Consider the following 12,025-nt stretch of genomic DNA (forward strand, 5'->3'; position numbering starts at 1 on the left):
CACCCATTCACACTCCATCTTTTAAGGCAGAACAGTAAAATAATTACAATTTTAAATCCCTGTTTTTCGGTCCAGGTCCTCAGGACTTTTCTGCACGTCTTATAAGACATGTTCCTACTCCCGATTCAGATTAATGGACTTCCTCATTGAGTTGTGTGTACGTCTGTCAACAAGCCATCTAGGTGTGTAAAAACACTAAAACACAGAGGATCCGACTGACAAACGCCGGCTTAAATTATAAATACTTATCTGTGTCTAATATATGAATTATTTCAAGGATGTTTAATGGTTACAAGATGATATTTCATAACATAATTTCCTTCAGTGTGCACAGTGAAAACCTACATCAGAGACCCGAGCTGGAGGTTGACTCTGAAGGGGGTGCTGATCTTCCAGGGAGGCGTTAATAGATCTAAATTATGCAACAACGTGTAGTTAAAGAGCTGCAGGGAACCTTACATAGCCTGTAGTAACGTAAAAGTAAATAAGTAGTGAAGTTACTTTACAAACAAGTAATCTCATATTTTACAGAAGAGCCACTAAATACTAAGTAATTATTAACCCAACCAGAGGTGGTAAGTCCGGCAGCTGTTCCAACCCGTCACCAAACGGCTGAATTTAATGAGCAGAGTTTATTTACCAGGTAAACAAGCCTGTTAGTGGAAAACACCTGTTCTGAATGTACAGGTAGATCCAAAAACATGGCAGGACTTTTACTTCCTGGACTGGGAGTTGCCACCTCTGAACCAAACACATAAATAATATAGATCTATCTAGATAGAACATGTCCCTGTTTGTTGTAAACACACCATGTGGAGTTCTGTCCACTCAGTGTGGACGACTGAACAGACGTGTGGTTAGTTACTGCAGACAAACACAAACTAAGGACGGTGCAGACAACTTTAGATGCTGTCGATGCACTTTGGTGGGAGGGATGCGAGAGGAGACGGGACGATCAGAGGAAAGAGAGGGAGCAGTTTGTTAGAAAAAACTTAAGTTTCATCTATTTTAAATAGATTTTAGTCACTTTGGTGTGATGAGGTCACAGCAGGAGGCGGAGCTCAGGATTTCTAAAAAAAAAAAAACAAAAACCTTGCTACACTGTAACGTGGTGAAAGCTGTTTTCTCCCCTTCTTACTTTAATGGGAGCATGAATAAAGTGTGTGTGTGTGTTTAGTTTATAATACTTCTGATCACACAACAGCAAGACGTGTTTTTGTCCCACAGCAATGAGACGGCTCAGTGACCAGCAGAGTCGGCTTCATACGACTCCTTGTGTGGTTCGCTGGAAGTGGAGCTCTTCTCATGTTGGTAGAATTGCTGCTTCCTGGTCTCTACAGAGATCTTCACACATCATGCTGTGACCCGTAGGCGGGTTCTGGTCCAGGCCGAGTTCAGTGTTCAGCACCTGTTAAGCCTAAATGTGGGACTTTTCTGTCCACACGGGAGATGTTTGGATTGCTTTTAGGAAACAAGAGGTGAGTCGTGAAGCTGTGAATACGGTTTATTAGAAAACTGTGTCGGACATCTCTTTCTGACATCTGTGTGCTCGCAGCAGTGAAGACGGATCTGTGCAGCTCCACCGTCAGGACTCAAACGGTAAAAACAAAACTGGAATAAAACATCTTAAGTTGTGTAAAACAAAACCTTTTCAAGGCTTTTTACACCGGAAAATGTGACTTTTCTCACATCTAACACTGACCTCCCAAAATATACAAAGAGGCACTGAAATCCACTTTCCCACTGAGGTACAGACACACACACACACACACACACACACACACACACACACACACACACACACACACACACACTCGCAGCTCTCATGCATGCTTCACCATCATGTAAAGCAGTACTCTGTCTTTCACATGTACAGATTGAACCCTGCTTTGGTGACGTGAGCAGAGTCGGGTGAGGATGCCTGCTGATGTGCTTCATGTCGACTCTGACGCCGTGTCGCCTGAACAGCTGCAGCAGAGGTGCATCGGAAGGCAAAGTGGTGCTGAGCCACTCAGGAGGGGGAGGGGAGGGGGTGTCGGCGTTCACGCTGAAAGCAACAAGCAGATCGTGTGTGTGTGCTCATCATTTGCCAGGTTTTTGTGCTGATAGAATGAGTGTGTGGAGTGTTTTGTTGTGTGTGTTTAACGACAGGTCTTGTTGCTCGCAGTGTGAACAGCGGTGGTGGTGGAGGAGGAGGAGGAGGAGGAGGAGGGTGTCATGCAGAGGGCGATGGCGTGTCGGGGTCCGGATCGTAGTGGTAAGTGGCCTGAGTGTGGCTGCTGTTGTGTTGCTGGTTGCCGTGGGGGAGGCTGTGCGCCGCCTGGCCCGGGTGGTCCTGAGCCTGCTGGTTCGACCCCTCGTAGGCCTGCGCTGGCGGGGGGGCCGGGTTGTTCTCCGCCGGCTGCGACAGCGTGTCCAGCTCATCCACCTGCGGCCCGGGAGGGTGCATGACGACCAGCTGGTCCTGGGGGATGTCTGCAGCGGCCGCAGCCAGGTTGGTGGTGGACTTGGACTTGACGCACTGGAAGTCCACGTGGCGACTCTTTCCTTCCTCCTTCTCCCAGGACATGCGGATGAAGGGACGCTGGACGTAGTTGTAGATGACCTCCGGACGGCCGCCGGGGCGCCGCTTCACCTTCTCTTTATAGGTCGGATATCCTGAAGGAGAGGACAAAAAAAAAAAAAAAAAAGGAAGTGGAATCATTGTAGCTCTGATCAGTTGCCAAGCAACCAGAGTTCAGACAGAATTACGTCCAATATAAATCGATTAGTGACGTTAAACGAAGCTAATGCGGTTTCCTGACACCGGCAGACTTTGTGCGAAGCGAACTGGACTGCAGCTCTTCCTTTCCCAGACGAGTGGAGTAACATGGACCTTCCTGTCTACGCTCAGGAGGAAAGTCAATCACAAATCCTCATCATTCATCAGATTTACCTCACAGATAGAAAAAAAAACTGATCTGCTGGCTTGTCTTCAAGACATCTAACCAGCTGAGTTAGCAGCGTCCATGCTTTCCCCCCCCAGAGCTGCTGGGTTTATGCATGTTTGGCATCGATGAGTCTGACTTTCCTCAGCTCCACCTGCAGACGACGGGACCAGTGAGCCGAAACACCAGAACCAGTGTTACGGCTGCCTGTTTTCTTGCTCTTCAGCCTACTAACTCAGATAACCTTCAGCTCAAACACAGCTCTGATTGCTGCCTCCTGGCTGGGATTGGTCCTTCCTGTCACATGCTCATCTCCACCCTGGATAATTGGAGCTGATTCCACTAATCGCCAGGACTTAAAAGACACCAGGAGTCCTTCATTCAACGGCAGCCACTGGCTCAGTAGTGGTCTGCCCTCAGCTTGCGTTGTGACTTTGAACTTTTGTATTTCTAGAGGACTTTGACAGAGCTGCATTGTTTTCTCTTGTTTTGTTCTTGTTTGTAGTTCTTATATCTCGTTTGTGGCTGTAAAAGTGTTACATCTGTTAGTTTTTTTTTAAATAGTTAAACTGGTGCTGCTTTTGTTTGGAGAACTGCTTTATGAGCTTGTTTTGCTTTTGGTTTGGCTATTTTGAGGTCATTTCTGGTCTGTTGTTGCCTCGTCTTCCCCCATTGGACAATAAATCTGTATTGGTCTATATGAACACCTTGCCACAAGTCTTTCTTGTCTGGGAGAGTCTGGGTCGTAACAACCATGAGGAAGCGAGAGATAACGCCACAAGCAGAAAGGAAAACGTCGTCCTGATGCAGCTCAACCAGACTGCGTCACATTCCCAGTCACAGAGTCTTGATGCTTGATGACAGAACTTACGAAGAGTTTTCCACCAACTTGCCCATCACTAACTTCAGCTACATTTACAGATGCTCCAGTTCTGTTCAGATATCTGAAATATGAAACAATTAGTTAACATGAACTTTATTGTTGTTATTTGGTAAGTTTTCACCAGGCTGCAGTAAACCACACATCTCCCCTCAACAAGAGCAACTGGTTATAAAAATGAATCCAATTGAAATGTTTTCCAGAATAATTTATAAGAAAAAACTAAAACAAATTGGAGACGGTGTCTGTAGCTGCTTCAGAATCTTAATACGAAGGTAGATGTAACTAGTGTTACTGGTTAATGTTTAACATGCTTCCCAGGTTTCCGTGTGGAAAACGAAGCTGTAATGATCGACAAGCCGCAGCGTATCTGCAGAACGACTGAAGCTGCAGATTCCTTCACCTTCGCCATGCGAGTCGCGTTGTCACGCAGGGTTACGGCATTTTGGCTGGCGGACTTTTCCAGTATGTTCCCCAGAGACCGGCTGGCCAGAATGATTAACTGGAGCAACTTTCCTGTGGGTTAACCCCTCAGTTTTCACCTGCTCTGCTGGTTTTCAGCTCCTCTGTGTGACCTTGACATTTCAAGCTGCCGTCTTGCTTGTTTTTATGTTTCCAGACTCTAAAACTCTGAATCATACATAACTACATGACTTCTAATAAAATAATATTGTTGTATCTATTGTTTACATTCAGTCTTCTGCGTCCTGCTGTCTCTGGCTTGTGATGTCTGTCTGTCTTTAACTCTCTGGCTGCTAAAGACGTCTTTTTTTTTTTTTTTAATCTGGACGTTCTTTTATCTGGAAAGCCGGGTGCTTGTGTCAAACGTGCTTTTGGTCTTTCCAGTAGCCAAATAACAGATAAATATAAGAATAAACTGGATAATGTTCTGACTTTTTGTGCCTGGAAAACATTCTTCAGCAATGGATTTCAGATAAAGTCCCTTCAATAACAGGATGACAACAGAACATCTACCTCTGGACTTCCTGACCCGTCTTCTGCACCCCAAAACCAATTTGTAAGAATATGGAAACCATTTCTTGGTCATATCAATGTAAATGACTGTAATAATAAGAGCTTTGTATAGAAAGAAGAAACACATCCCACTTTATTTTATAATGTACCCGCTATGTTTTTTATTTTATCTGTAACTGATGTCTCTACTAACCCCAGCCTTTTGGTTTTTAGCATCTTTTTGTTTTTTGTCTTTGTGTATGTATTCTTATTGATAAAACAAAATAAAACATTTTTAAAAATGTGCGGTGCAAGTGTGAACCAGGCCACATGGGTCCTCCATATCTGCTGTCCCAGAACTGAATCCTCCTGAAAGATGAGCCAAAACGCTCCGACGCTGGCAGGACGGCGCCACCGCTGTAACAATCCTACCAGCCAATGAGCTGATGACATGGAAGTTGGATGAAACGGCGCGTGACGGCTCAGACCACATATGAATCACATTTGTGATGTTCAGACCATCATAAAAAGACTGGATTTGAACCACGAAGGTTTGTTTATAATAACTAATTAATTACAACGTTTCCATTAATGACTCTAGTCCTTTAAGTGTTGCTTCATACCAAGACTCCAAACCAGGTCTTTACTGTTTCACTACAAGCCACTGGATCCAGTCCTGAACAACGTACCAGTGCTACAGTGGCACAGACTGAACTGGTGAAAAGTTTTGGAGACCAACTTCTATGTTGTAACCTCTGTAGGCCAATCCTGACCCGGTGTGGTATCCAGTCTGTTTGCACCGCTGTCCATGAACATGGTGCTGGGAATGCTGGTTGGAAGGACAGACTGCCCCCCCTCAGTGACCACTGATAGAAAAGATGCCAGTTTTCTGACTTGTGTGGATAAACGGCCCCCCTGCTTCTGGCAGGACACAGCGGGCGGTTCAGACTAGTCTCTAAAGTTAAACCAAGCCTGACTGGCTCAAACTTCCCGTTTAAAGAGGAAGCAGAGGAGCAGCAAACCCTGCCTGGTCTGGGTGGAGGTCTAAGAGATGCTGAACATCCCAGAATAAGCTGCCAAGTAAGCTGACAAACAGTCGCCCTGATCTGAGAAACCGAAGCCTCCTGCAACCATCACACAACCAGTTCTCCCAGAAACAACAAACCTTCTATTCCCAGTCGGATCTTTTTCAGCCCTCTGTCCTTCAGCACCGACTTGGCCACGTCTCTGTTCTCGATGTACTTGAAGAAGCGGTAGAGTTTGGTGCTGTAGATGACTGTAGAGGAAAGAGACCACATGTTCAGTCCAAACATACAACTTCTGTGGAGGGAGAGACGGAAACCCGCATCAGGTCCGGCGCTTCTGCACGGTGGCGTGGTGGTTCGCACCAGACAGAAAGGTGCTGTTTCAAACCTCGGCCTTTCTCTTTGTATGTGTGGTTTCTCTCCGGCTTCCTCCCACCGTCCAATGAAATGCATGTTAGCTTCACTGGTTGCTCTAAACTGGACTGTCCCTGTTGGACCAGCCTCTCTCCCAGTGATTGCTGGGATAGGCTCCAGCTTCCCCACGACTTTTAATTGGATTAAGCAGCTCAGAAAATGAATGAATCACCTTCACTTTGAGCTGCTTTAATCCTCACACTGAGATTCTCATGTATTACAAGTTTTCTGAAATTTTATGTTTGAATAAGCAAATGAGATTAAATATACCTAATTTATCGCTCAACAGCTGAGAAAAATACCGTCAATTGTCAGAAAAACCTTAGTTTTGTCCATGTTTTTGGATGAAATGTTCTAGAAAGCGGGCTGTAAATGAGATATAAAATGATTTTTCTATAACGCTCAGTCCTATTCAGGGTGGCGGGGAAGCTGGAGCCTGTCCCAGCGATTAGCAGGTGAGAGGACTGGACAGGGACAGGTCACCAGTCCACCGTAAGGCGCACACAGAGAGACTGCTGTTCACGCTCACATTCACTCCCGAGGGGCGTTTTAACCTAACTAACCTAACATGCATGTTATTAGACAGTGGAAGAAAGCCGGAGAACCCAGACAGAACCCACGCATACACAAAGGGGGCTTTTCAACAGCGCTGGTTCGGAGCCAGAGCCAGACTTGGCACCGGTTGTTTGGCTTTCGACTGCCTAAGCACCGGCTCTCCTGGTTCTCAAAACCGGTTCTATCCCGGCTCCAACTCTTTGCTGGGCCAAAGTTGAGCAGCGCTTCATGTTGTGTGCATCAGCAGCTGGTTGCGGGGTTACCTGGCCAAAATATGAGCATTGAAAGTTTTGGTTTTATTAAATTTTTTGGGGGTTTAGAAAGTTTTTATTAATGACAAATCTAAAAAAAAATAAAAATAAAAAAAAAAATAAAAACATATGAAAAATGGTTCAAAAAGAGTGGGTAGAAGCATAAACTTATATATATGTAATCCTACCAAATAATAATAACAGAACAACTTGGTTGAAGCAATATGTCTTCATTCTGTCATCATCTATAAGGTTATAATAATCAGTTATAGTGATGGAGTAATGCAGTAATAATAACAATAATAATATTGCTGCTAATTAGTTTAACAAATTTTACAAAAGATTCCTGGAGACCAGAAAGGGGAGCTGGGACACAGCAGCAACTAACAGCCCAAAAGAAACCAACATGATGCAGAACCGACCAGACTCTTTAGGTCGAAACCATAACCGGTTCTTTGCTAGCACCGAAGCTGGACCACCTAAGCTCTGGCTCTAGCACCAGAACCGGTTCTTGTTTGGTTGAAAAGCCCTAAAAGACAACATGCAAACTCCGCAAAGGAAGGCCATCGTTGGAAGCCCCCCCCCCCCCCCCCCCCCCCCCAGGTTGTGCAGGTTGAATCTGCTTGTCCTCTTAGAGAGGTTACAACGGTTCTGTAATGTTTGCATCATTATCATGACTTCAGTCCTGTCATGTGTAGCAGCTGCTGTCCATTTCATCCACATTTTCTCTACTTCTCATTGCACATTCCAGTTCATCCAGTTCAGAAAATGTCTAAAAAACACGATGAAGCAGGCGGCAGCTGCAGGGGGCGTCCACACCACTCAGAGCTGTTCATCACAACATGACCTCTGCTTATTTCCTCAGCTAATTTCATGGTTACTTACTCTGCGAGTACTCCTCTCCCATCTGCGGAGGGTACTCTTCGTCCCAGTCCACCACGTCGTCGTCGGTCAGCACCACCACGTGACACTCCCTCTCCCCGCTCTGAGCGCTGGCCACCATCAGGGGCAGCACCATCTCCTCCAGGTAACACTCGAACTGACGCCGGGCTCCGTCGTTAGACAGCTCGTGCATCAGGGCACCTCAGGATGGAGAGACGATAAAACAACTAAAACACGTGGCACTGAAAACACATCAGGACATTTTTTATATCAGCGCAGCACTAATGTTTAAGATTAGAAACACCCAACACTGGCAAACACATCTGCTATCACAGGGATCCCCAACCCTGCTCCTCAAGGACCGGTGACTTGCAGGTTTTCCAAGTATTCCTGCTGCAACACACCTGACTCAGACAAGCTCTGCACATGTCTGCTAAATACACATTGATTTTAATCAGGTGTGGTGGAGCAGGGACACTTGGAAAACCTGCAGGACATCGGTCCCCGAGGACCAGGGTTGGAGATCCCTGAACTGTAACATAAATACTGTTTGAAAATAATAATTCAAATGATAAAAAACAAACGTATTTTTCACCAAAACAAAGCTATAAATCACGGGTCCTATGAGGTCTGCAGTCCAGCAGCTTTTCTATCCATCCCTGCTTCAACACACTTTAATCAAATGAAATGGATCCAACAGCCTACCAGGTTCTGCACAATGACCCAGCACACAATGGAAAACCTGCTGGACTGCCGACCTCGTATCAGTGATGTTATGTCTAACACAGAAGCTGCAACGCCTGCATCATTACGTGCACGAGACTGACTGGCAGCACGCCATCTGAGGAGGAGCCGCCATCAGAGCAAAGGACACGGCAGTTTGGGAGCATTTTAACATTCACCCAAATATAAACCCACAAGATACAAGTAACACTTTATTGGTATAATTGATCCATAAAGTATTCTTATATTACCAGGATTTGTGTGTTGATACTTTATTGGTATACCACTCAGCGCAGATTCCTTTTATCTGACATAACACATGTGCTACTATGTTTACTATGGTATACACCCCCTATGTAAAATATCACCAGACTGTAGTACGTCATATAACCAGCAGGCAGCAGTACTTTCATATGAGCCGCTAAACGAAACCTTTGGCAAAGCAACTGGTCAGAAAGACTCGACACGTTCAGGAGGCTTCATAACACCAACTCCACCTTGTAGAACCCCTGCTGCAAATAATACGTGTCAGTATTTATAAAATATAAAGACATGGTGAAATATTGTATATTTATATTAAGAATGAGAAAAGTCCATAATTAGGAATGAAATAGGGGGAAATAAAACCCAAATATATAAATATTATAAAAGTTGTCATCCTAAAACACAGAAATAAACATTTACCAAATAACATTGAAGTAAAAGAAAAAGCACATTTTGGAAAATACTTCAAGGAAAGAAATATATTCAGTAGGTTTGTTGATATGTGGCTGAATATTAAAGCTGAACTGGTGCCGAAGGCTTCACGCCAGTCTGCTGTTGCCACTGCTGTTCTGATACGTTGCTTCCATATAGCAAAAGTCTCCAACAGAAGCTTTGTTAAATCAGACGTGTCGAGTTTCTCCACCGGGATTTTGAAGGTGGTTTTCATCTACAAGTCACTTCAGTTGCACAAACACTCCTTTTTTCCTGCTTTTCTTGCTTAAAATTGCAGATTTCCCAGCAAAACTTTCCCATTGCATTGTAATTTCAGCGTTACCGAATCAAAATAAGCTGACGTTTATAAATGACAGAAGAAAGCAGTAAAACAGGGTTAAGAACATCTTAACACTGAGTCAAACATGAGGACGACACCAAAAGCTTCAAAATAATGCGTCCATTTCACTGCAGATGAATCAAAATGATTCAGTGCTTCTCAAACAGAGTTATAAAAAATAAAAAAAAACGGTCACCGTGGCGAAGAAAGAGGCACAGCAGACCTGGCTACATACAGACAACTGAAACTGGACTGTAGCAAGCAGCGAGGAGGAGGAACGGGAATCTCAAACTGGTCACATCTGGTGTAGCATTTTACATCATACTGGATGCAGCTGGTTCCAGTTTGCTTTCACACTGCACTTTACTCAAGCGGACCAAACTGCCCGGACAACATCATGCTGGATAGAGGTGTTACCTCCCAAAGTGTCTGTTGGCCACAAAGGGAAGAATAAACAGGAGAAAGAAGAAAACCCAGTTTATCGACTCCATTGAACTGGAACCAATATGTGAATGTGTCTTCAGGCAAATGAACCAAACCTTTTGCACAAGGATGTATTCACACTGGCACCATTTCGTCCACTATAAATGGTCTTTGGTCTGCTTATAGAGATAGTACAGCACGTTTAGAGTAGGGGGAATTTAGAGCACCCTGGTGGGGACCAAAGAAGTGAAACCAGGAGTCCACATGCAAGTGAACCCTGCTCCGAACAGACCATTTGACGAACCAAGCAGGAAGTGGCGCAAACATGTAGTAGCACAACATGGTGGACAGTTCACTACCTCACTGATAGTAAACAGAAAACCCCATCAGGTTTTAACATCAGAGTTAAAACACTTGAGGTAAACCTTTCAGGACTGGCCTTTTACTGAACTGGATTTTCTTATTTCTCCTACTGGTCAGCGCTTGTTTCTAAGAAAATATCTCCCCCCGAGAGCAGTTCTTGCAAGGTTCTGTCTGGTTTGGTCCACCTGAAAAAAATCCAATGTGAAAGCAAACCAAACTGAGTTGAGCCGAGTCCTACAGACTATCCTGTCATCCGCCTTACCTGAAGCGGCGATGAGTCAAGAATTACGTTACTGAAGGACACGACGAGGTAAAAGACTCACACCTCCCAACCAAACCAGACTTTCCAAGCAAACAAACTGGGGTCAAATGTAGAAGGGCTGGTGTGAATAAACCCTAAATTACTGCTGAAAACCCTGAGACAGGAACAACACGATGAATGAAAAGTGGTGATTTGAGGGCAGGAAGTTCGTCTGCCTGCATGTGCAGATTTGTGAACGAAAAATAAGAGTTTTTTAACAACACGTGCACCCATGCAAGGAAGGAAAAAGCAGTAACTTGCATTGTTGCCAACTAAACAACTGTCACTAGATGTCCCTTTGTGTACAGGAAGAAAGCAACTTCGTAATAAAACTCATACTACTGACTAGTTTTCTTTAAATAAATCCTTAACTTTCCGTCTTTGTTAGATTTTACTACAATGTTTAAGTTTGGATTTACAAGAAATATTTGAAAAGCCGGTTTGTAAAAGAAAACTTCTGTTTGAGCTGCTTAATTGTTTTTTAAACCAAAATTTACTGAACTTTTGTACATAGAAGTACTTTTAGTATAAAAGTTTTCAACAAACCAGTTTTTTATCACTGAATTTTGTGCATACTATAAATGAACATGATTAAAGATTTTGATCGTTGCCAGATAAGAATTAAAAACCAAACCAGGCTTAAGAAACGGAACTAAAACACACTTATGTTTTAGTTTTCTAAAGATTTTTATAAGACTTTAGTGTATTTATCAGATATGAAATTATGTTTCTATCTTTCTCTTGTTTTTAACTCGTAGCACTTTGAGATTGTGTTTAAAATGTAAAGTGAGTCATAAATAAAATGTATTATTTCTTTATAAGATTAAATACTAGCTTAATATTTAACAAGTTTGGGTTGTGCACTTAAATTATTTTTGGTGCAAGTAATTGTTTTTACCACGTGCACCAGTGCATCTTTGCTCAAAAAAGTATATTGAGCCCAGTAAACAAATTTGATGCTTTTTCTCACCAGCTCTGATTCATGTGGTTTAACATTAATGCTAAAATTAGAGAGGATTTCTTCAGAGCAAGGCTGAAAAGGTCTAGAACTGCTGTTTACCTTCAGATGGTTATGTATTCATCATGAGATATTACATATAGAACATAATGTAAATAAATACAGCCAGAATGATGTTGAAGACAAGCATCAAGAGATCAACAAGACTTAGTCTGACCATGAAAATCTAACAAAAAAGCATAAACTAATAAAGAAAAGCATGAAAACTCTCATCCTGTGGCTGATTTTAATCAGCTTGCTATGGTTGGTTATGTTCCTGCAAAACAAGCAGAA

The 12,025-nt window shown here is 43.5% G+C and overlaps 1 protein-coding gene across 1 annotated transcript in view; it reads right to left on the reverse strand.

Moving 5' to 3' along the window:
- Window positions 1-1,783: 1,783 nt before the first annotated feature.
- The window catches only part of LOC306763558 (BTB/POZ domain-containing protein 10-like), a 29,436-nt gene continuing 19,194 nt past the window's right edge, over window positions 1,784-12,025 (reverse strand). The window contains exons 6-8 of the mRNA XM_079250395.1: window positions 7,892-8,089; window positions 5,927-6,037; window positions 1,784-2,658 (exon numbers count right to left, since the gene is read on the reverse strand). Coding sequence (XP_079106521.1) covers window positions 2,216-2,658; window positions 5,927-6,037; window positions 7,892-8,089 — 752 coding nt within the window. The 3' untranslated portion in view covers window positions 1,784-2,215. The remainder of the gene's footprint in view (window positions 2,659-5,926; window positions 6,038-7,891; window positions 8,090-12,025) is intronic.

Source organism: Telmatherina bonti (genome assembly GCF_933228915.1).
Source record: "Telmatherina bonti genome assembly, chromosome: 2".
Classification (NCBI taxonomy): Eukaryota; Metazoa; Chordata; class Actinopteri; order Atheriniformes; family Telmatherinidae; genus Telmatherina; species Telmatherina bonti.